General features: G+C 35.2%; 3 protein-coding genes across 3 annotated transcripts; 1 reads left to right on the forward strand and 2 right to left on the reverse strand.

Moving 5' to 3' along the window:
- Positions 1–1,537: 1,537 nt before the first annotated feature.
- Positions 1,538–7,802, reverse strand: LOC107766652 (polycomb group protein FERTILIZATION-INDEPENDENT ENDOSPERM-like; the record flags this gene model as incomplete). Its single annotated transcript, NM_001324923.1, is given in 13 exon segments — positions 1,538–1,902; positions 1,994–2,053; positions 2,142–2,205; positions 2,485–2,581; positions 2,670–2,729; positions 3,028–3,099; positions 3,203–3,282; positions 3,982–4,057; positions 4,189–4,281; positions 4,448–4,528; positions 6,161–6,283; positions 6,383–6,448; positions 7,521–7,802. Coding segments are annotated over 13 exon segments (1,113 nt in total). The 5' UTR covers positions 7,698–7,802.
- A 2,483-nt stretch (positions 7,803–10,285) lies between these two features.
- On the forward strand, positions 10,286–11,165 carry LOC107766654 (protein CHLORORESPIRATORY REDUCTION 41, chloroplastic). Its single transcript, XM_016585462.2, has one exon. The coding sequence runs from the start codon at positions 10,355–10,357 to the stop codon at positions 11,015–11,017; it is 663 nt and encodes a 220-aa protein (XP_016440948.1). The 5' UTR covers positions 10,286–10,354; the 3' UTR covers positions 11,018–11,165.
- A 642-nt stretch (positions 11,166–11,807) lies between these two features.
- On the reverse strand, positions 11,808–26,392 carry LOC107766653 (pentatricopeptide repeat-containing protein At4g04790, mitochondrial). Its single transcript, XM_016585461.2, has 17 exons — positions 25,807–26,392; positions 25,676–25,723; positions 24,252–24,878; positions 23,731–23,910; positions 23,243–23,307; positions 22,512–22,619; positions 22,259–22,372; positions 21,357–21,452; positions 21,175–21,273; positions 18,354–18,473; positions 15,970–16,074; positions 15,075–15,239; positions 14,848–14,975; positions 14,693–14,771; positions 14,220–14,437; positions 12,512–12,730; positions 11,808–12,381 (listed from the first exon to the last, which is right to left on the reverse strand). Exons 1-16 carry the CDS (start codon positions 26,030–26,032, stop codon positions 12,532–12,534), a joined length of 2,577 nt encoding a protein of 858 aa, XP_016440947.1. The 5' UTR covers positions 26,033–26,392; the 3' UTR covers positions 11,808–12,381; positions 12,512–12,531.
- Positions 26,393–26,619: the final 227 nt, after the last annotated feature.

Consider the following 26,619-nt stretch of genomic DNA (forward strand, 5'->3'; position numbering starts at 1 on the left):
TTTTGGGTAATCGAGAAATGCCCGAGTCAGTGATACACAGATTGATTTTCCTTTGCCACAGTACTTTTGTTTTGGATAATCGTGACATACAGTTCGACATTCGATGGATAATGAGTCCATCTTTTTACCCTTTTTTCATTAAAAACCTTTAGCTTTTGTCTATGATAGAGTTCAAGATCATGACATGCATCTAATTCACATTATACGCACTTTAACCAATAAACCAAAATCCTGGGACCCTTTTTGCTGCAATAATTTGGATTGTTATCATTAAAGGGTAAAGTCGTTCTTTAATGGACGGGACAACCTGCGCACATCTGTACTTGTGATGTGTGAATACTGAATATGATGGGCTTATAAATTGAAAATCTATACTTGTCTCGCGTAAAAATTGCATGGGGTAGCCACTTTTTAAAGTGGTATTTACTTTTCATCCAGCATTTTTAATGCTGAGCAAAAGTAGCCATTAATCTATTAAAATTAATATGAAAAGACGGTGTTACCCTTTCTTCCTTTCTTCTATGTCTTCTCGAGCTCGGCAGGAGGGTTCAACAAGTCTGACATAAATACTATGCAATCAAGCACTTATAGATTCCCCAAGCTTGGATTGGAAAAGGAGATGTTACGAATTGACACATCAACACGATATGCTACCATAATATTTAACAAAAGATTAAAAGGCATATTAAGAACAGACATTTTCTCCTGGTGGATATTTGACCAAATCTTGATGTGTATATAATTTGCTTTATAATCTTCTGAATTAGATATCAAAGGAAGGTGTTTTACACTCAAGTCACAGTCTAGTCCTGAAATTAGAGTTACAAGTTCAAAAGTTAAGGACAGGTAGTCCTAAACTTAGAGTTACAAGCTCAAAAACTAAAGACAGATAGTCCTTAACTTAGACTTACAAGCTCATAAATTAAGGACAGCTAGTCCTGAACTTACAATAACAAGCTTATAATTTAAGGACACTTGGTCCTGAACTTAGAATTGGAAGTTCAAAAATTAAGGACACTTGGTCCTTAACTTAGAGTTACAAGCACAGAAATTAAGGACGGGTAGTCCTGAACTTCGAGTTCCAAGTTCATAAGTTAAGGACATATAGTCCTGAACTTAGAGTTACAAGTTTATAAATTAAGGACAGCTAGTCCTGAACTTACAGTAACAAGCTCATAAGTTAAGGACACTTGGTCCTGACCTTTATGAGCAGAAGGGTATTTTCGTCCGGACGAGTAAAAATTTATTAAAGCAGTGGATAAAGACTAAAGACATTTTAAACAGTGACTTAAAAGTAAATACATGTCTTATTACTGGCTAACTGTGAACTTCCCCCTACAGATGTCCTACCTTATAGCTAGCCCACTAAGCAAGAGTGAGCCGATACAAATATGTCTAGTACATACGTAAACTTAGATGCGACTTCTAAAATTTCTTTTAGCAAGGCGTCAGAGTGAAAAACTGGAAAAAGTCGATCAGAAGAGAGCGCCAATTCAGACAACAAACTAAGACCAGTATCACCTAATTAGCAAACAAATCTCAGAACTTTCCACTCAAGGCTACACTGAATTTTTGCCACTACCAAAATTAACAACTACATGCATCTTCAGCAGTAAAAGTACCAAGTTAATTCACTAGTACATTAAGTTAGTTTCACAAGAAAGAGGTTAGAAATAAACTTAAAGTAGCATTTGGCAGGTTTGCTTGCATGTTAGATATGTTCTAGATCCTTCAAATACCATATTCAATCAAAGTCTCCCATCACTGTCGGATGTCTTTGGCAGCTGCTGTGAATTGAAACATTGAGACATGTCCTGCTCAAACACCTAATGAAAAACTCAAGAAGTTGCTACCACATCCCAGCGCCATATAGTCCCATCTTCACAGCAGCTAAGTATGGTGCTGAAGAAAAAAGACATCGATTAATTAATGCACAGATTGCAAAAAAGAAAAACATACAGAAGAAGCAATTAAAGTGTTCTTGGATCTTAACCTCCCATCAAAAGACATGGCAGTCTGTCTAATTGGAGATTTAGATTGAACATGAGATAACCTGCAAAAATGAAGCACAAACACTTGAAATCCAAATCATAAATGAGAAGGATCAGAAACTAGGTAAGGGTGCATGGATGGAGATCAACCTTGCAATCATAGCTGGTGGACTGGTTTGTAGTTCCCAGACAAAGATCTTGCCTTCCCTATTCCCTGTTAGATGTAAGGTCAAAGGGTTCATTCCAGTACAAGCTTGGAAGGAAACTTGCAAGGAGAAACATAGCATGCATGCAGACCGCGCATCTGTTGTTTTCGCGTTGTATCTTATTCTCAAATTTTCATAATCTTGATTCCAGATGGTCACAAGTTACTAATCGCCAACCTCAGCAACAACATGGTGTTGCACGAGCAGTAAATTCTTTAGTAGAAACAATGATAACAAACGCTCATTAAGTCGGGACATGCAATATTTTGATTAACACTTCGTATTACCTATAGCTGCTGCTTTGTAGTGGAAATCACATGAAAACTTGATGAACCAAATATCACACTCTGGGACAGGATACTTTTGAAGGATGTCAACTGTGCCCTAAAATTAGAGCAATATACATTAGGAAGTTGAGTGTCAATGTTTAATATAGTTCTCAAAAAGAGATTCCAGGATCATGATTTCTAACCTCTCCAGGAGACTGTTCTTTCATCTTTGGTTCCCATAATACAATTTCATTGTCAACACTCTGAGTTCCGACAAATTTAATGGATCAGTACAGGTAAAAATATGACAACAATATATTAAAAAAAGAGAAGATATAATCAAACAATTAACATGTCATTTCCAACTTGAGGTAGACATCTCGGAGGTTAAAAAAAAAGTGATTCAAGCTAGTCTTTGATTTTACAGAGGTTCTCAGGTTTTCCGATTTTCCCTCTCTTGTTAAGGGGAAAGGAAGCTAATGCCAATCAAGAATTCATATAGCAGAACAGTTAGAGAAAAGAAAGAAAGAACTCAGGTCATGAGCAGGTCATGCTATTCACCTTGGACAAGATAAAATCACCAAGCCATCTGTTACAGTCAACATAGTTGGAATGAACTGATGCGATGAATATCTGAAATGATAAAGAGGGGGTTACAGCAAGCAAAAGTTACCCAATAAAACTTTCAGAAGAAAACAAAGCGGAGAAGGTGAGAAGCTACAAGAAGAATACTCACTGGAAACTGTACATATTTTGTGGGAAACTTGGAAGGAAGATCAGTCCAAGTAAACGATTTCTCTACATATGTCCAGAATTCTGCAACAAGGTCATCAGAAAAGAATTGCTAGCTTAAATTGATGTTACATTTTATTTTTCAAATTCGAAACCACTGAGCATCAATGGAATAGATGATGCAGTACAAATCTGATCCACAACCAACTCTGCATCCTCCTACCAGGAACAGTAGATTATTTGCTGATACATATGACCATATATGGGTAGTAAAGTAGTCTAGATGACAAGCATTCTCAACACCAGAATATGCAATGTCTAGGAGAACTGCATGCTGACTCATATTTCCTTCTAGGTAGTTGGTGCATTTCTTGGTGCATTTATAACAAGCAAATCTTTGACTTATTGACATCATTTTCACACTTGTGACAGAAACAAGGATATCCTCATGGAAATATCTCTTAATAAATTCAACGTATTCTATACTATACATTGGGGTGCAAGTCATTAGTTTAGCACCTCCCAGAAGTCGTGCCAGGATCAGAGAATATAGGTGACACCATCAAATTTGGAAAAAGTACAGGAACACATCAACGACAATATTAATACCATTATGAAGGTTCAGGACAAACCTTGAGAACAAAAACAATCACAAGTTGTTCCTCTAGAGATCACTCATTTTTTTTCTTTTTCAATGTTCTAGTAGGTGATGACATTCCTTTAGTCGTATATCATATGTCATTTCAACAATCTATAGGAAAATGAAAATGACTACATATTTACCTTTCATTGACCAGATCTTAACAGTATTATCCATTCCACAGCTAGCAATACGATATATGTCAGAAGGATGGAAGTCCTACAACCATCAAAACCAGCTGATATGCTCAACATCCTAGTTCACAGTATTCTTGACAATAGATGTGAAAGACATTAATTTGCTACCAGCTCCATCCTTGGAGTGGGACTGCAGTAAATACAGTAACTTACCACACTGAGTACTTCATTCCGGTGACCCCCAGCACCAGCAAATATCAAAATGCATATTCCAGTATGAACATTCCACAAGCGAACAGATTCATCCTGGCCAAATCTCGATGATTAAAATATGCCATATGAAACAGTTCCAAAATTGATCTTTATTCTACATGCATCTTGCAACAGTGCAAGAAGTAACCCATTTAAGAGAAATAAAATTTCCTCGTGGAAGAAGAAATAAGACAGAGAGAAGGATACTTAAGGTACATACTTTGCTGGCAGATACTACAAGAGATGGTTTCAGGACTTGAGTCCTAATTTCATTTATTGAGTCTCCATGTCCCACAAAGCTCTGTTCAATCATAAACAAGTAAATGGAAAAAGGTGAATCGATATATGCTATTAAGTTAACATGTAACTAGTTTCAAAAGCATCTTCATTTTTTCAAACTTGTATTGTTTAACTGGATATCACTTAACATGGATTGAATCATGGAGGAAAACTTAACTTGCTTATATCACAATGGGAGGACAGTGGGAGGCGACTCAAAGCATTTTCCGGTTGTTATGGGGTTACACCAAGGATATGCGCTCAGCCCGTTCTTACTTGCGCTGGTGATGGACGCACTGACACACCATATTCAAGGGGAGGTGTCATGGTGTATGTTTTTCGCTGACGACGTAGTTCTGATTGATGAGACGCGAGGCGGTGTTAACGACAGGCTGGAGGTTTGGAGACATACCCTTGAGTCTAAGGGTTTCAAGTTGAGCAGGACTAAGACAAAGTACCTGGAGTGCAAGTTAAGCGTCGAGTCGGGGGAAGTGGGTATGAACATAAGGCTTGGATCACAGGTCATCCCCAAGAGAAGTAGTTTTAAGTACCTGAGGTCGATTATCCAGGGGAACGGAGAGATCGACGAGGACGTCACACACCATATATGGGTGGGGTAGCTAAAATGGAGGTTAGCATCAGGAGTCCTGTGTGACAAGAAAGTGCCACCGTTACTCAAAGATAAGTTCTATAGAGTTGTGGTTAGACCGGCCATGTTGTATGGGGCAGAGTGTTGGCCGGTTAAGAACTCTCATATCCAGAAGATGAAAGTGGCAAAATGAGGATGTTGAGGTGGATGTGTAGGCATACTAGGATGGATAGGATGGATAAAGATTAGGAATGAACTTATTCGGGAGAAGGTGGGTGTGGCTCCTATGGATGAAAAGATGTGGGAAGCGAGGCTCAAATAGTTCGGGCATGTGCAGAGGAGGAGCCCTGATGCTCCGGTGAGGAGGTGCGAGAGTTTGGCCTTGGTGGGTTCGAGAAGAGGTAGAGGGCGGCCTAAGAAGTATTGGGGAGAGGTGATCAGACAGGACATGGCGTTGCTGCAGATTTCCGAGGACATGACCCTTGTTAGGAAGGTGTGGAGGTCGAGCATTAGGGTTGTAGGTTAGGACGTAGCCGAGTCCGTGGGTGAGGCTAGTTCGATAGGGTTGGCCTTAGACTGCTAGTGGTTAATATTGTGTTCACACTATCCTTCCGTATTTCATAGCATCGGGGCTTATTTTCTGATTTTGTTATTGCATTTCAACTATTTTCTAGTTCTTATAATGTTGTTATTATTTCTTTGATTTCTGTTTGATGGTACTAATATATTGTCCCTTCCCTTCTCTTCTCGTCTTTTCCGTCTTCTTAAGCCGAGGGTCTTTCGGAAACAGCCTCTCTACTCCTTCGGGTAGGGGTAAGGGCTGCGTACACACTACCCTCCCTAGACCCCACTTGTGAGATTTTACTTGGTCGTTGTTGGTGTTGTTGTAGTATCACAATGAATAAGATGGATTGGATCATGGAGGAGAAGAAATATATTACCAGTCAGATAAAAATTAATTAGATGGATGTTATGATCATTTGCAGAAATTCACTCAAAAATTAAACAAGCAGCTAGTCTTCTTTAACCATGTAAACGTGCAAGCCAAAGTTTCATGTACAAGACCTTGTGTATCTTCTCATTGCCAGCATCAATAACACGGAGAATTCCATTTATTCCTCCAGCCACTATGAATGGACTCCCATCAATATTGCAAGCCCAACTTACAGTGTAAAAGGATTCATCTTTCTGATCTACAAAGCACATGGAAAGGCCAAAAGCTTTTTAAGCATACAAATCACATATGTAAAGTATAAATGCAGTAACACAGAACTTGCAACTTCTTACATCTTCATCAATATAAGACTGCAGCACAGCAATAACACCACCTTCCAGACATTGGTAAACAGTCACCTGACAAGCCAACAGAAAAATTGAAGACTTGAGTCTGAGCTATCACTATTGGCATACAATGGATAAATATCAGCACTCCTATTCTTCTATTATTGTTTATCTTCTTTCAGTTTCCCTATTTTTTAACAATTCTCAGATGGCATAATCTACACTAAGAAAAGACACCTCATTTACACGAACATGAAGCCTCTCCAAATTCTGAATTTATTTTAAGCAATAAAAGATTGCCTCATGCATAACTCTCAAGTTGAACAGAAATACAACAAGTTTTATAATTCCATCATTCTCACGTTGATAAGAAATTATACAAGATTTCTAGATTATAGGCAATTCTAATACAATCATTATCTTTGGCATGAACAAAGGGTATATTAGCAAGGTAAAGCAATAGGGAAATATTTGCAATCTGTAAAACATGTGGCACTCTGCAAATACGGAGAAACAAAAGAACCAATCAACAGTTACTGTGTATAAGGTAAACGTGAGCTAAAAGCAGGCATAACAATCCTAAGTAAATAAGAAGGTTTCAGCAATGAGTTAAACATTTTTGCTTCTAAGCATTAAAAAATGAATGTGTGGGAGAGGTTGGGGTCCTCCATTCTCGAGCCTTCAATATTAAAGTAACTTGCAGAGCTACATCTGGCACATTTAATTGAAATGAACAATAGAGAGCATTATTCAACTTGAGGTTTTAACAAATAGGCAAAATGACCAAGATGGAAAAAGATTGATGCTTTCTATCTAAACATTACACCTTCTCCCATATAACAGTCAACAAGAAGTAAACAAGTAGTAAAGGCGAAGCACGCTCGTGAGTTTTCATGTACTTGTCATCCCTAAATGAAAAGAAGAACGTGAGTTAAATCCTAAATAATTTCCAGCAACACAATAAGCTTCAATACCAAACTAGTGGGATTCAACTATATGAATGCTCTATATCCAAAGATTCGTCTTTAAGGAAAATTAGGGCTTATTTAACTACACCGCTGAGCAGAGAAAAACAAAATAGGAGGTAACCCAAAAAAAAATAAGAGAAACAAAAAAGAGAAGAAGAGAGGAAGAGGAATAGTACTCGATTTCCGCCGACGGTAGCAAAGACATTGAAGTAGCGAGAGTCGATGAAGTTGAAAACGACGGCGTATAACGGACGTTTGCCTTCTTGGAGTCTGTTAGTGACTCTGTACTCTTTTTTCTTTGACGGCGTTAACGATCCCACCACCGGCTCGCACCCTATGGGTATCCTCGCCATCACTCCTCAGCTCAGTCGTCAGCGACAGGTTTTTGTGTTTCCGCCAGACACGGCGCACGAACACTTCCTTTGCTTCTTACAACAATTATACCCCTGTCGCTGGGCGTCCACTATCTTCCTTCGTTAGTCTTTTAATGGAAGTAGTAAATCCTCCTTTTAACAAGTATTAACACAAATAGTTGCTCATGAATTATAGTATACGTATAATTTATGTATTATATGTATATAATTATATATAATTTAAACAAAAATAAATAATTAATATGACTAGCTATTTGTGTAAAAACTCAATCTTTAGTTGATTGTCAAGAATCTCTTATCCAAAAATCCAAATCATACGAGTTCTTTACTTTTTATCCAAAAGCAATTCCTAATTCAAAACGGGGTCGTTTAATAAATGTATAAGAATAATGTTGAATAGAGTGTATTAATAATGCGGATATTAATTATATCGGTATTAGTTATGTATGCAGTAGTTATGTTGAGATTATTTTTATCAACTATTTGGTTTGGTGTATTAAAATTATATACATTACATAATTATTTTAGAAAATTCTTTGTTTATTAAAATAACCGCCAAATTCTTTAAGGATAATTGCATTAATTTGGTCTATACAGTTTGTGCAAATGTTGATCCAAGACGTGTGTCCATGGAGCAATTGGCCTCACATGAGAGAGAGGAAGAGGAAGAATCCTACAATTGTAGAGAAAAGTATTTTAATTTTCAGAAAAGGAATTGCGTGTTCTAGGCTTTTTTCTTTTAAATATGATTTTTAAATAGAAGGGATGATTTATTGAAAGAATTTAATATTAGAAAATAGGGTGGAAAAAAAATTAGAAAAGGCGAATTTGTCTACTTGTATCTTATATACATTAATGAAAAACATGTCAAAAGAATTATAATCAAGCATAAAATCAATTTTGTCTTTAACTAGGGGTGTACAAAGGCCAGATTTGTTCGGGTTTTTTAATTACCAAACCAAACCGTCTCGAATTTTTAAATCTATAAACTAAACCAACAAAAGTCGGATTTTTCAATCTCAATTTTTTCGATTTTTTTCCGACAAAATCTTCATAGTATAAAATATATAATTTGTGCTTTAATATTTCTTAGGTCCTAGTATGATAAAACTATATAATATATTACCCAATAAAATAATATAAAATAATGTGAGATGAGTCGTGATTATACTAGAATACTCAAAAAATCGCATAAAATAAATATTGCTAATTAATAAGCCATAATAAAAATAAACATCATCTAAAAGTACTAAGTCATACTAAAATAAGTACGAGAATACGTACTAAGTATTAATTACATGACTAAATAGTATTAAAAGTAAGTTATGCATTTTCATTATCTAAACCAATGCAAAACTTAAAAAATAAATATCCAATACTATTGTCATTCCTAGTATTAATTGATTTTTTTTGTTAGCATTAGTATTGATTTGAATTTACTTTGGGCTTATTTGAGTTACTAACTTTTATGGGCTATAAACATATTTGATCATTTGAAATAATAATACATTAAAAGAGAGAACCTCCTATAAAATAATACCAAACCAACCCGAATTTGCTTTGGGCTTATAAAATAATATTAAAACTTGTATACATGTAATGTCGGGTTGGTTTGGTTTCGGTTTGACTTTTTTTAGTTAAAACCAAACCAAACCAGTTACGGTCGGATTTGTTTTCCTAACACCAAACCCAACCATAGTCGATTTTTTTATCTCAATTTGACTCGAATTATCGGTTTGGTGCGGTTTGTCGTACACCCCTATCTTTAACTAAGGTTATGCATGTATTAATAATCTTGGTATTGCTAATACCATGGTTTGCTATGTATTAGCTACATATGATAATACCAGATCGGGTGTGTAATTAATGTTTGTATTAGTTATACATAGGTTGAAAAAGTGATAAATTATCTGTTGATTTTCAAAGTGAACAAGTAAAAGTAGATATCTATTTTTAGTATAATGGGCGAGTAAACTTGGACGGAGGAACTAGTAAATATTAAGAATTAAGGCATCAGAAATTCTTTTTCAAATGATACATTGAATTTCGTGAGATTATCCTTTAATCAGCTTGAAGATTATCTCAAATGATGATGGATTTAACATACAATATATTTAAGGTTGGTTTGGTTGTTGTGGCAACATTTGCTTCATGCCTGGGGTTGTCTTTTACAGTTTACTTGATGTGAGAAATCCTAATGATGCTGAAGCTTACGCAATTAGGGAGACTGATAAACTACAAAAGGGATACAGTGTGAAAGAAGGAACACAATAGAACACGTTAAATTTCACCTGACACAAACATTTTTTTATATATATAGCTAGTGTATATAATTTGCTAAAACCAATTAAAGTAGAATATTAACAAATTTTCTACATCTTCGGCATATATATTTGCTGCAATTTTATTAATCTAAATTGATATAAAAATAGAAAAAAATTTACACTAACTACCGGTGTACATAATATTTAAATCCTTTAACAAAATACTCAAAATGGAACACCTTAATTTTCTACAATTGAAAGCAAAAGCCTTGGCAAGATATTTAGCCCCTCCCTACTAGTAAAGTAGTAACAAACGAGATACTTGGCACCACTTGACAAAATAGACCTTATCAACTTGTTGGGCAATTTAGCATGGCTTCTAATATCCTCCAACTCCACCATGTCCACCCTCTCCCTTCAATTCATCTTCCCTCAAATCCAATTTCTATAATTCCAACATCACAACCACTCACAAATCATATCCATGTAAAGCAGTTCACAATCAAATGCACTTCCAATCCCACACCTGAGTCTTCAGACCCCAATTTCCTCAGTCCCACTCCAACTTCAGAAACAACAATCAGCCCAGAAAAATTCCCAATAGAGAAACGAAGAAAGTCAGAGATAATTCGCGATAGAAAATCAAGAACAGGGCTTGTGAAGCAGGATCCACCAAACTTTGAGATTGGATGGAAGAGAACAAAGCCTATTAATTTGGAGAAGCCTGTAGGATATGTGATAATGGATTTTTTAGAAAAATTGGAGGAGTTGATGGCTAGAGATTTTGGGTCGACAGCATTGTTGGCTAAAGTGGGAGAAATAGTGGCAGAAAGAGCCAGAGAAGAAGCAGAAGTGTTAAGGGAAGAAGGGAAAGTTGAAGATAGAATGGTGACAGAATTGTCCAGAGTCTTGAAGTTAATGGAGATGGATTTGGCTATGGTTAGTGCTGCAGTGAAAGAAGAGACACTGAATGAGAGACTTGAACAAGCTAAGGCACGTTGTAGGCAAGCAATTCTTGTTGCTAATTCTTTTTGAAAGATTTTGCTAATGGGAAGCTCAAATCTTCTTTAATGTTAAGAGTAATAATAACTACCAGTAGTACAAGAAATTGTTCTACCGAAAATTCATTATAAAAGCAATTTTCTGTATTGGATTCTCAGTTAACTGACCACTTCTTATAGAATTATAGTGCATTCAAGTGTTTAATTTACAGTATTGGACTAGCAAAACCTTCTACCTCCTTTTTTCCCTTGCTCTTTCCCCTCCTCAACATACTCCCTCGGGGGTTAAGAATGTGGATGGACAATTGCATCAACAAAATACTGTTTTAGACACATGGGTATGTAAACTTTCTTCTCACCAAAAAAAGAAAAAAAATCAAATATTTATCTGGTATCAGAAGGACATCACTATTGCAAGAACAAACTAGCATTTCCTTGAAAGTTAGATATGTGGGTACTGAATAGACCTTACCTGTAAGAAAGACTTCAGTATCAAATCCACGTATAAATATTGTACTCAAGTTGCTACAATTAGCAATGAAGAAATTTTGATAAAGAACAAAACAAGACTCGGTAAAGAAATGTTATTACAAAGCTGTTAATCACTTCATATTTGTTTCATTCAGAAGATATGAAAACAGAGAAGAACAATTGCTTTTATAGGTTTATTTGACGATGAAAATAATAAGAGAGCTCAACAGTCTACAATTGACCCCTTTTGCATTACTCGACTAGGATTTCTCATTCTGCTTAAAACCACAGGCAGACCAATATGCCCTGTTTTCTTATTCTCCATGTGGGTTTATACCTTACAGGCTATGGTGTTTTCACAATCGTTCCATTAACATAAGGTTTAAACCAAATGGTCTGAAATGTTAGCACCAGACAAGATGACTAGCTACAAAATGAAAATACAGGTAAGGCCTACTAAACCATCGAAAATATCAGGTAGGAAATTTGAAGGCTAAATGTGTGTATCATAGACCAATTACAAATACGAAACTATCATACACCTGATTTCCAAATTAACATATGATTCTACAGAGAACTCGTTTTTTGGGAAAAGGGAGAACTAAAACCTCGGGAGGACACATGTTTCAGATTCTCTCCTTGCTCTTCAAAATGAAACAAGACATCTGCACCACTTGATTCTTAGTCCTTTATACGTTCCAGTGCAAGTTCCCTTCAATGTTTCAAATGATCATAGGCTATAAATCCATGATAACAGAAGTCAAAATAAGTGTCTCACGTTTCTCTTGATCCACTTCCAACTTGATGTTGAATCTCTGGGCAATTCTAAAGCTGGACTAACATAGAGCTCTACGCCCAATGTATGAGTTCTCAGCACTAAAAGTTGTACATCTACATGATCTGCAAAAAGTTGATCTCAAGCAATTGCTGCACCAAAAAGGACGAAGAAAAATGAGCAGAGGGGGGGAAAATAAAGTACCAAGCAGGAATAGATAAACTAAATGATCTGCAAAGAATATTCTCATACAGAGATGGCACGTTCAAAATTTATACACACCTAAGAATTTTCTAAATCATCTATGAACTCCACTGTTCACATCTCACACTCTTTCCAATTTTGTTTTTCTTCTTTTTCCCCTTTGCGGAAACAGATTTTCCATAAGTTTCTTGACAAGCTTGGAGTACACTGCAAACGTGAATATCATCCCTTGGTATTTTATTGAAAATATTTGCGGCAGATTTGTAGTCCCCTAATGCCAACAAGGCTTGATACATCCTGCATCAAACGGGGTATTAGAGCAAATAAGGAAAACATAAAAGGACAAACAACATTTGTGATCTCAAAAGTAGAGGAAAAGATCAAAACAATACATCATCTTTGGCTTTAGAATTAAAGTCATCCATATTCTTTCACATGGAGCACTAATAGTACATTTACTTTAACAAAGTGGTGCACTTTTAGTCATAACACTAAACACATTTTAATTTTTAACAGAAATCTAAGATCTTACAAAATATATGTTCCCTTTATTTTCTTATTTACCGAAAGAAATAAAGATAAAAGATTTATCTAGATAGCAAATAGTAAATATACATAGAATTTATTTACTATACGTAAAATATACATTTTACTAAGAAATGTTAAACACCGTTAATTTTTATTTGCAATGATTTTTATCTAGATAACCTCAAATGGTATCTAGATTTTTTATTATATACATAATATTTACTATACGTTGACATAAAATAAATATACGTAAAATCATTGCTGAGAATAAATAAATTTTATTACTAAAATAAATATACGTAATATATATTTATTAGATTTTTTTATTTTATGGGAGTCAGCGTATAGTAAACATAATATTTATTTTTTGTCATCTTTACACATATTTACTATTTGCTATCTAGATATAGAAACATTTTACTATTTGCTATCTAGATAAATCTGTCATCTTTATTTCTTTTGGTAAATAAGAAAATAAAGGGAACAAATATTTTGTCAGATCTTAGATTTCTGTTAAAAATTAAAATGTGTTTAGTGTTATGACTAAAAGTGCACCACTGTGTTAAAGTAAATGGACTATTAGTGCTCTACGTGGAAGAATATGTATGACTTTGAGTCTAAAGCCAAAGATAATGTATGTTTTTGGGCTTTTTTCAGTGTTATGACTAAAAGTGCACCACTTTGTTAAAGTAAATGTACTATTAGTGCTCCATGTGAAAGAATATGTATGACTTTGAATCTAAAGCCAAAGATCATGTATGGTTTTGGGCTTTTCCTCTCAAAAGTAGCCCAAACATAAGGTCAAAATACATCAATTGTTTCATCCTTCGGTAGTCACCAATAGGGAAAGTGCAGCTTTTGTCAGAATAATTGTTACAATTTAACTCCTAGAATCAGTGAAAATAACTATTGTATGAAAATTGATATAAATGATTCATTTAGTTATCTGTAGTTCAGAAGCTTTATGAGTTCGATGCTTTTTTCTAACTTCTTTCCAACTTTAACTTTAAGTTGTATTAGATGGATACCTTTGCATTTCACTCTAACCAAGAAGGAAAAAACGCAACAAACATATGAAAATGCACTAGTCAAGCTTATTTAAATCTTTAGAGTTGAATGATTGACTCAATAGTTTCTCAACAGATGCAACTGTAGAGAAATTAAAATAAAGAATATGAGTAACTATCATGAATTTCCTAAGAACAGAATGTTCAGGCAAGCAAACAAGATTGAGAAATATCAGTAATTCAAAATTTACCTCACAAAACTTAAAACATTGTAAGGAAGACTAGCTGTTCTGTATTCTTTCCAAACCAGAGAACAAGCTTGTAAATCCTTGGCATTGACACACGCACTGAGGAGGAAATCAAGACTTTTTCTTGAAAGGCGGACACCAATCTCTTTCTTAATAGCCTGAAGGAGATCCAAGCCGAACTGCAAATTTGTTGGTTCATTTATCGCAATCTGGCAGAAAACCTGCTCGATGATTACCAAAAATCAGTATCAAACAAGAATTTAACACATCAGAGCTAAATTAAGGTCTCCATAAATAATGAGAGCCAACAATTTTGACAAGTAAAAATATTATATGCAGTGAGGAGCAAGACACTCCATCTTACACACAAGGACTGATAAGAGTATATCAACGGCAGGAGCCCTAAAAGTACTAAGATCCATGATCCATAATTATAATTTCCAACCAAAAGCAGAGAAAAGGAACAAAAGCAAAACCTCATCAAACAGAACTTCTTTAGCCACTTCATCGTTCTTGTATGCATCTACCAGCTTTTTGAGTAAGTCAACAGCAGATCTATTACACAAAGGGGGAAATTTTAAGCGAGTCAAATTTCAGCAATAACTCTCAAGAAACAGTTTTGACTTTATACCTCAAGTGGTTGTGCCGAACACAATATGTTATGACCCTAAAGCAAGCATCAACCCAACGATCCAGGCCATCTAGTTGCTCAAGCAAGTGCAGCAATCTATGCAACTCTCCTTCAGACTGAAGGTGTTCCTATAAAATTATGATTTAAAAGAATAAAAGTGTCAAGAATTCGGAAGGTGCTTAAAGATAAGATCTTGGGAAAGAGAAAATGAGCAAGAAAGCACTTACAATGAGACATATGATTGTTTTTGGCTCCAACTTGCATTGAGCTTTGTTCATTTCTTCATATATTTTAAGGGCATCAAGCATTTGTCCATGTGATGCAAGAGCTGAAATAAGCGCACTTCTGATTTCATTGAAGCTCTTTACAGGTACTCTTCGATCATAGATTACCTGCACATATTTTGATGCTTCTAAATCATCAGAAGAAATAGCATTTTTGTTTGGCCTCTTCCGAGGAGACAAAGGAACAGAAAATACTTTCGCATGAATGCTCTACATTGAGCTTATCAGTTAGAACGCAATTCCATTTTGCTGCAAAGAATATATTTCACATGAAAGCTTCCGATTGGCCAAGATAAAAAGCCCCAAGAGAATTCACTGAGATGCAACTTAGCTTCGAAGAAAGCAATGAATTTACATCTTTTATGCACTAAACTTATTTCTTAATATTCACATATGCATCCACCAAAAATGTGCCACCAGAGACCTCAACAAGATTAAATAAATAGATAAATATAGAAAAGCAACAACAACAACAACCAAGTATAATCCCACTAGTGGGGTCTGGGGAGGGTAGTGTGTACGCAGACCTTACCCCTACCCTGGGGTAGAGAGGCTGTTTCCGATAGACCCTCGGCTCCCTCCCTCCAAGAACTCTCCACCTTGCTCTTGGGGTGACTCGAACTCACAACCTCTTGGTTGGAAGTGGAGGGTGCTTACCACTAGAGCAACCTACTCTTGTCTAAATATAGAAAAGCATACAACTGAAATAATTTTGAAGGGGAAAACCAGCTATTAAGAATTCGTGGATCTAATAAAGAATTTATCATGCAGAAAAGGGAAACATATGGCAATCAAAGACTTGTAAAAACAAGAAACTGAACTGGGTATACTCGTGTACCTGTTTAGCCTCTTCAAACTGTCCAGACGCTGTATATCCATTTATTAGGGCCATATATACATGCTTTGTGTATTGAACTCCAGAATCTTTCATCTCATCAAGAAACTACAGATTTTCAAATTACCAATTGTTATTGTGCATATTTATAGTCAATGTCAATAGAATAAGCATCTTTGCGCTAATATGGAAAGAAGAAACAAAAGAGCAAAAAAGTCTATGCCTCGATAAATTAGATAAAGGAATCAGATTTATGAATCCAATTACCACTGACAAAAATTCTATGATAATTTTATGGTAGATCACTTCAAGAGAATTTTAGTCACATAAAGGACAATTTTTACATCAAATGGAAAGACTAGCACTGTGATGATGGATGTATTCACGAGACATCGTTAAATTTTTTATCCTGATTAAAAAATCATTTAGGCCTCATTTGTTTGCACTTAATGGAGGTCTGAATCTTAATCATTCAAGATTTCACATGTTAAGTGCGTTTGTTTTTTAAGTCTGAAACTGAATCATTCAGATCTTGATTATTAAGTGTATTTATTTTTTTCATTTCACAACTACTTAATAGGTCTGAATAGGTGTGAACAATTAAGATCTATAACAGAGACTTAATTTCATTAAAATGTTTCTATCCACATTTACAATTAATTACCGCCATTGCCCACCATTATCAACTACCACCATGCACCACCCACTACCTCCATACTCAACCACCACCACCGACCACCACCATCCTCAAGTATAATCTGCCATCATTATTGACTACCACCACCCACCACCTCACCATTGTTGACTACCACCACTTACTATCCCCACAATTATCAACTACCACCGCCACCACCACAATCATCCACAACCACAACCATCCACACATTCACCTCAACTGCCACCACCATTATTAACCATAATAGCTAGTGCCCACCGTAATGAACTACCACCACCTTCCTCAACCACCACCATCACCATCCACCATTATCAACTACTACCACCCACCATTCTCAACCATAATCACCACTATCAATCACTACTAGCTACTACCTAGAACCACCACTACCAACCACCACCTCTAGTGGGCATCTACAAATACCACCATTAGCCATCACCACCATCAACTACCATTTTTTTTAAAAAAATATTTTGTTGATAAAATATTAAGTAAATTAGTATTTTATTTAAATTTTATATTTATTAATTTTTAAATAAAGATAAATTTTATTCATTCAGATATTGAAAAAAAACAATCTTAATCATTTAGTATTCAGATTTTAATACACATCTTAACATTCAAATGTGTATCCAGATTCAAACATCTTAATCTTAATACACATCTTGATATTCAGACGTGCATTCAGATTCAGACGTCTTAATCTTAAAAAAAACAAATGAGGCCTTAATGGCCTTCCTCTCTTTTGATATGAGGGTCAATACAAGAATTTTCTTATGTTGCACTAGTTAATTTGCAATACACAGTTTATCCCACTTCTATGTGGCAGTTATCAACTTCTTCATTTTGATGACGGTGGTGTATGGGCCAGCTTGCCCACACCTCGACTATTCCATCGGGTACCTGCTAACTCCCACCAGCACACGTACCAGGTAACTCTGCCCGCCAAGGCTTGGATAGATGGGAAGAATCACCTAATAATTTTTATCTTCATTGGGATTTGAACCTGAAACCTCATGATTCTTAATATGGCAAACTACAATCCACAAATCCTCCTTCCTACCCAGGAGTTCAACAGTGGCCCTTCCATACTTGTCTGCAAAGGAATCCAAGGATTTGTCAATATGCTTGCACGACTTCTGATAGTACATGAATTGAACTAGCTTTATAATCTTAAATTGGAATTAAGCTCAACATAAGCTGGCCTTCCTTCTATAATCAAGGATACTATCATCTCCATTCTATCATTTCCATTGCAAGAAGTTAGAATATCATCTCCATTCTACCTTCTTACTCCCGATTACTGAACCGCCTTCTATAATAACGAGAAATATGAAAGGGCACATAATCTTGAATAAGCTAGTACAATGAAAATAATGCATCCACTCAAATTATCAAACTTAGTCAGCCAGAGAAATGAGAATGCAAGCCCTGATTCATAGTCCTATTCCCACAACAATACAACAACAAACGCAGTGTAATCCCATAAGTGGGATCTAGGGAGGGTAGTGTGTACGCAGTCTTACCCCTACCTTGTGAAGGTAGAGCGGCTATTTCCCAAATGAGAAATGCAAGTCCAGATTTATAATCCTATTCCTACAACAATGGGTGCTAAATAATTTGGCCAAGTCTGGGCAGGTTCTTTTATCACAGATCGCAGAATAGAACGTATCACAAAGGAGTACTGAACTAAGATGAAAAACAAAAGGACCTTAGATATGTTATCTCCGCTTGTGCAATTGCTTATCAGATAGCTGAAAGTCTGAGAGTCTGACTTCACATTAGCATCTTCCATTTGTTTGAGAACCTTTAGTGCAGCATGAATGTCTTTCTGCGGAAAGTTCAGCAAATAGGAAAAGTCAAAAGCAGAAAAAATTAGAAGTAATAAGCACTATACAGCCATTATCATTTCCGGCGATAAGGAAATTCATGCAACAAAATTTCAATATATTAGTAAAAGCCATCAAGCAATTGTATGTTTCACGTGGATTGGATGGCTTTTCACACCCAAAAAAGGGCTGTTTCTGTACCTAAAATGCATGCACAAGACAACTTATCGACCATGAATCATGATGGAAGCATCACTTGATTTTCCCTTCCCAATATAGAGAAGGATGGACATAAAGAAAGATTGTTTTCTAATACCTGTAACGCACAAACATTGGTCAAATTCAAGAATTTGGGGGAGTAAGTATCCAGACATGTCTCTGCAAGGGTGGTTTGGTTCACCGACCAATTATACAAAACAAATTATATTTACAGAAACATTGGTCAAATTCAAGAATTTGGGGGAGTAAGTATCCAGACATGTCTCTGCAAGGGTGGTTTGGTTCGCCGACCAATTATACAAAACAAATTATATTTACAGGGATGTATTGAATAACAATCACCAGATAGTTTGTACCATTGGATGTTTAACTTGATAAATATATAAGGTGTATAATATAATAAATGTATTACGTTTTAAATTTATTGAAAATTTGCTACCAATAATATTTTATCCAATGAAATATTTTAAATTTAATGAAAATTTGCTACATTATTTATCCACTGAAATATTTGGTTTATTAACATAATCAATCAATACGCATCGATCTGAAATCATTTGGGGTCAACTATATGAATTATCTATATCCAGCCTGTCCATTCAAGTTCGTTTCATTGCAATACTAGTTAATTTAAGCAAATTCGGAGCTCTCTAAATCCCATAAGTACTCTTACTCGGATAGCTACTTTGATCCTAATTAATCCAATATATGTATCAACTATATGCTTTATTATCATAAAAGAAGAAAATAATTGGTACTATATACATGTGTGTGTGTGTAACAAAACTATAAATTATAATAACTTTACTTCATAATAATCAATTCTTAATTATCTCAAAATAATGAACAGTTTTAAGAGAATTTTCTGAATGTATCTTAAAGATAAGAATTTTAAAATAATCATTTGTGGCACGTGTTTCTAAGTATTGTCAGAATGAACTGGGCCATGCCAAAAGATACATCCGACCTCTTGAGATGCTGGGCTGGTGTGACAGGTGGAGTCAGACAGAAGAAATGGTGGCAGTAGATCCCAGCCTGCATTTGGTGGTCAGTCTGGAACGAGAGGAACTCCAGATGTTTTGAGAATGTTAGCAACTCCATTCAGAAAATCAAAATGAACTGTTTAGGACTTTTTCTTTTTTGGTGTAAAGAATGCCCTGTAAATGATAGTAACTCCATACTTGATATCATAGAATCCTTGTATATTTTTGTAGTGGGGGATTCTTTTACTTTTTGGGGGATGTATTCTATCACTTATAGCAGCACAAACTTTGTGCTGTTTTATATTTATAAAATGTTATCATTCTCAAAAAAGATAAGATAATGAAATTTTTTTTTTATAAGGAAGATAAGATAAGATAATGAATAATGAACATTGCATTACTCTTTTAATCATGGAAGACCCATTTTAAACAGTTTGTTTCGAATTATTAAACCAGAAGTACAAGCATTACATAAAATAAATGAGATACAACGAGTATAATAGCTAAACAATTAATAAGATAAAAAGCACTGTTTCTGCATTACATGCTCGTATGCAGATATAACAAGAGTTTTTTTTTTTGAAGTAGTACCGTGTTATGTAAAAGGCATCAAGAAGATGCAAGAGAATATAAAAGAGGATAAAGGTTAGCTCCTGTTACCACCAAAAAAAAATGTATCAGACTGAGCTAACCAATATCAAAACTACAGGAAGAATACAAAAGAGGATAAAGGTTAGCTCCTATTACAAAAAAACCCTGTATCAGACTATGAGCTAACCAATATCAAAACAACAGGAGATTTGAATTTGTAGTTTTTTACAAATGTTATTTTAGTTATAGAACCCTTTTCACAAGAGATCAGTGAAAAATAACAAAGAGATCTATATTTAACACAGGAGATCTTTGAAGGACCATTTTCTTCTATTCAAACTGTAAGCATAGAAAATCATTTCCTCCATATATTACTAATATGTGTATTGTTATTCACAACGATATGAATATGCACATAACCAATGTGGGTATTAATACGCAAACAAAATTTGATAACCAAACATCTGAATAACAATACACAAACAAAATACAATCACCAAACACTTGACATTTGACGCAGAATTCATCCGGAATTATTTCCAATAACACGAGTAACCAGACGACCCCTAGCTCTAGTTTCACAACTCTTGTAGAGAAACAAACAACTTTGCCCACATAATTTAGTGCAATTATTTAGATAAAGTTGCTAGATTTCTTACTATGTCTAGATCCACTAAAGAGGTAAACCTTACTTCTCAAATGTAGCGACTTAAAATTGAGCAATATACTTTGATGTATTTTCCCTTTTACTCAAAAAGACATTCTATAAGTACTTTGAAAGAGACGCGGTGGTCAAGTGAAGACCACAAGAAGCAATAAATAGGTTTGAGAGTGGAAGTTAGTCGTTCCGCACATAGATAAATTATGACAACTCAAGCATAGAAGATAACATGATAAAAGGAGTACCCACCTCCCGGAAATATCCTGCCATTATGCAATTGTACATGCTAGTGGTAGGCATCACGTCAAATTTCTTCAAATCTTCGATCATGCCATATGCACCTTCAAACTGCATTTAGGACAACATAAAGAACACTGAGCTCTTGTAGTTAGGCACCCATACACAAATACATTCCCTAAGAGAAAACTTACATCTTTTGCTCTCACAGTCATATTTATCATTATCCTGAAGGTCTCGCTATCTGGCTTGAGACCATGGCGAAGTAACATTGAATATATTCGATGAACCTAAGATTCATGAGGATACACATTAAAACTTGATTTGTGACGGCCAGAAATAAATCAAAGATACAAGAGATATGCAATGGATAATTTGCAAATATATAATGCTCTGGTACTTCGGGAAAAATTACTTATGTAAATTTCAACTCGAAATATTTCGCCGCTAAAAGTGATTGAATCAAAGAAGCAGCAAAAAATTCAGTTGACAATGGAGAAAGAAGAAAGGACAAAGAGAAGGGACTAGAGTGGATCTTGAACAGATATATAAGAACACCGACGGGTTAAATTCAGCTGAAAATCTATCACAGCCATGAAGATTTTACCTTTTACTTGGATTTGACATCATAAACTTAGCTCTTCTACTGATAAGACATATATCAATATTTGTTAAGCCCATTTGCTATTTAATACTTAACCTATTTGGAGACTCCAACTTTGCTGTTCCTAAGAGTTAAAAGCTCTAACGAGCAGATTATGAGAACTAATTCTTCTCTCTTTTGAGAAGGAGAACAAATTCTTATCTTTTGCCCCTAAAGATTGATATCACAATCTATACTAGTACATTAGTATTTCATCTAAACGTGCTGCCCAGGATGCTTTGATTCTTTATCCAGGTTCAGCTTTGGAGCATCAAAACTGTTTACTGTAACCATATACATGAGTAACAAATTATCAGAACAGCAAGGATCATTTATGACCGTAAAATCTCAGATAATTGATGTGTCCTAGCCCAAACTATGCGTCAGCTCCTCATAACTTAAGTTAATGAGCTAAAACATCAAAAAAAAGATAAAAGATTCAAGCCAACCTACCAAATTATACTCACAGCTTCTATCGCAGGCATCTAGTATGGAATTAAATGTGTCCAACGTTAACGTCACACCCGCTTCAAACATCTGATCAACCATATCAAGTGCAACATGTACCTATTTGCAAAGTTGCAAGTATCAGTACATTGGAGAAGTTTAGATATCAACCATAACATGCAATGACTTATTTGCACAAAGAAATCTCCAATCACTGCATAGAGTATATCTAAAACATCAGTAAACAATCGGTTCATACCTTAAATAACTCACAACAGTACATAATAAGCTTCTGATATTGGGAAGATGTTGGTGTAAGCTCCAACTCAGCATGTAAATTTTTGAATTCAAGCATCACATCTTCAAGCTTCCACAACATAACAAAGCAATCAGAGCAATATTTCACAGGTGGACACATATTAAGAACTAGCATGGCTACAGATCCACTTGGCAACAGCAATAGTTTATTTAAAATTTACAACCAACTTTACATTAGCAACGTAAAGAAGTTATGCTAATCGCAATCCAGAGTCAATCAGTATCTAGAGGAAAAAACATAAACAGAAGGGCAAAATACAATAAAAAATTGAACTCCCTTTAACTTCCATTGTTCCAGTTCATGTGACATCAGTTGACACCATTTGACTGCACGCAGAGTTTAAGATGTTTATGTAACTTGTGACTTAAAAAAAAACAGCGTCTTAGATATTCTATCCAACAATCTTTTCCATTTATTTTTCTAATTCTATCTTTTTGGCCCTGGTTGGTTGTTGTTACTGTTCTGTTGTCTCTTTTCATCTTCTTGTGTTGAGGGTCTATCGGAAACAGCCTCTCTGCCCCACAGGTTAAGGTAAGGTCTGCGTACACACTACCCTCCACAGATCCTACTTGTGGGATTATAATGGGTTGTTGTTGTTGTTGTTTATGCAAGCGTCATGTGACTTGTATACCAAGGGAGATTACCAGCAGCATTCATGAGAAGTTCCTCACCGCAAAATTTGGCATGCTAGTTGTATAATTGTAAATGAACTTTGAGATGTTTTCTGCTCCAATATCTGCTTTGAGAGAGATTACATTAGGATGCATGAGAAGGGAATGTAAGTGGAAGAGATTAGGGCACTTTGTCAGAAGTTAAGGATTTGTTAACAGGAACAGCAAAAGGAAAATCGTCAATTTCCTTACAAATGATGTGAATACTCAAAAACGTTTCTAGCATATAGTAATTTCCTTTTCTTTTTTTTTTTGAGAAAATTGTATATAGTATATCTATTCGCAAAATTTTATATTAACCCTTTCTAAGATGTATTGGGATAAGATACCAACATAGAGAACATCCTATGAGTTAAATAATAATGGGTAACCTTCATGTTATAGTACCCAATGCAATTAGAAAAGATTTGCCTAACATGAGGCCAGTGAATTAACAAATGAACCAACTATATAGGCGCCTCTAAACAAAAGAAAACTGAAAAGTTTACCTATTGTTACTAACTCCTGAAGTAACTTCTTTGCGAAGGACTCCAGTTGCAACTTCCCCAAGAACTTGAATATATTTGTGACACAATTCATAGATGAAATTTTTGTTATATCAACAGTGTGTAGGAGCCTCACAAAACCTTTAACACGGTCCTCTTCACACAGTGCTAACAGATAGTTTTCTGCAACATGTACAACATTGTGAGATTCTAAAGTATGACACTGGTGCAGAGACAGCCTTTGCCAGAACTCATCATAAGATGCATTTCAGAAAAAATTGTGACATTCTAAGATGGTATCTGATTGCAAAGACAGACTCCAAATTCATCAACAATTTGCATATGCATTACAAACATAATGTACAATAAATATGAGAAAAAGAAACATGCAACTTAATCATTTTAATATCTACTCATTGAAGTACAAGGTGCCACAAGTAGCTTCTAATAACCAGTAGGATCAAACGAATTTGAATAAAAAAAATAAAATAGTAATAGGGACATGTGTCCAGTAAATTGCAAACCTTGAAAGGAGGATTTATCGTCGCCATCATAAAGTGAAAGATGATAGAAGAGTTCTTCTAGTTTATCTTCATTCTCAACTTTAATCCAAAGCAACATCTCATAGTAAGCTAATCTTGCAAGTGAATCAGAATTTCTATCTATTATGAGCTCACAGTAAAAGTCAAACTCCTGTGCCATGCCAAAATCAATAAAATACATAAGAATTGGACCATAGCTCTCCTCTTTTACTTGGAAACCCTGTTCCTTCATTGATTTAAGAAGTTGATAAGCTTTTGAAAGCTGCTTCAACGACACCTCTTCATCATTTGTTTCTCTGGCTTTCTCTATACAGAGTCTTATTAGAGCATTATATTCTTTCAGGCCAGTTTCTCGTCCCAATTTACCAAACACTTTAATGGTAGTATCAGTCCCCAATTTACAGGCACATTGTTTAACCAACTGGTGGAAACGGCTTGTCTGACTACTCTTGAATGTCCATATTTCCTTCCTTTCTCGTGCTATTTCTTTCCGCCGTAATGACTTATTGGATCTATCTATATTTGATAACCATGGTACATCCAATACAGTTTCCAAACAACTTGTGTTGCTACTCGTTTCTGAATCGATCAAATCATAATCTAAATCACCTACAATAAGAGATAATAAGAAGAATATGTAGATAAAAAGGTTTGTAAGGCAATAGCATGCAGACGACATATGCAAAAACAAATAGATATTCCAAGTCGTGCATTTTTTCCCCACATCTAATTACATCACAGTGGATCTTGTGATAGGAATTATTTCAGGTAGTCCTCTCTGATCCCACCTGCTGAAGCCCATCTTTTAAGCCTTCTGGATAATGCAGAAATATCAATATAAGGATAACAGTAGCTGGACGATCATAGTTCACACATTTGTTCAACCCTCTGCTATTAAATATCATTACAAGAATTCCTAGACAACCACAACATATTCAAATTCTAAACTAGGGAATGCACTTATATTTTGTATTAGATGAACAGCTAAACTGAAAATTATTGATATATTCCAATTTGGCAACTGAAAATTTGTGGTGACTCGTTTAGGAGCTTTTTATTTTTAGAAGGAACTCATTTAGATGCTCTCCCACTATTATTTAAGACTTCAAAGGTCAGAACATGATTCGTCATAATGTGCATTCATTTTTTAGAGCAAACTAACAATTATCATAATGTTCATTCATATTAAACAGCTCTTTACTACTTTAACAAATGAGTCCATGTGATATGCCGAAGTAAAACAAGAACAACCAAAAGAATAACAGAGCAATAAAAGAATAAACAAAAAGAAGGCAATATCCCAGCATAAGTTAGTAGTCCTTCCTCAGTTTTTAACTTATCCAAAATTTAAAATTTATGACAAATGTACCTGAATTATCAAATTAACACAGAAATAAAAAGCATACCACATAGTATCGACGATATTTCTCCTGATAGCACTTTTGCAGATTCTCCTGAACGAAACAAAGAACATAAATAATCAAGCAATTTTAAGTGTTTATAATGCTCCAGCAAAGAAGAATTACAAGTGTGGTACCAGAATCAGCAGCTGACTTAAAATTCAGGCTTTCGGCGGCTATTTCACTGAGAGACTTGGAACAATCAGTAGTCCGAGATGAAGATGGCGATTTAATGGAGGAGACGTACTGTTTTAGGGCAATATCCTCAGCCGGGGTAGAAGGGGCAGCGGATTTCCATTGCTTTGATATTTTACTGGCGGAGCGAAACATAGAGCTTAGGGTTTTGGATTTGGAAGCTGGCATGAGCAATGACCAAACAAGATTCTCAGCTGAAAGGGGCAGCAGATGTTTTGGTGAACAAAAGATTGTACGTGTTTCTCCTCGAGTAAGATTAGAACCGTCAGGTTTGATTATGTATAGTTAAACTAGCTTATTTTAAAAAATTAATCTAAAATGATTAGTTAAAATTATCTAACGGGGAGAAATTTGGTGAAAGATTACAAGGAACTGATGATGAAAGGAGATAACACTGTCGAATTTTATTTCAATCACACTGGCATTCAAGCAATGTTTACAAGATAAAGTTGGAACTTGTCCCTCAAGGCAATATTTCTTTGAACGATTATAGGGGACTAAGGTTTGGGTTTAACACTTGCAAAAAGTGAAGCTATCATCTTTATCACCCAAGTTCATAAATAGTCTCTTTTAGGACCATTATTTAAATTATAATTAAAAATTATAAAGTATTTAAAAATTAGCCGCCTCAAAATCAACCTTACTAGGAGTGACGTTTAGCTATGGCAATTCAAAGCCTTCAGAGTTGGACCTATCAAAAAAAATTCCAAAGTTATCTCAGTTTGATTGCAGTCTGTTCATTGTTTTATAACAAC

This window comes from Nicotiana tabacum, chromosome 2, assembly GCF_000715075.1.
Source record: "Nicotiana tabacum cultivar K326 chromosome 2, ASM71507v2, whole genome shotgun sequence".
Classification (NCBI taxonomy): domain Eukaryota; kingdom Viridiplantae; phylum Streptophyta; class Magnoliopsida; order Solanales; family Solanaceae; genus Nicotiana; species Nicotiana tabacum.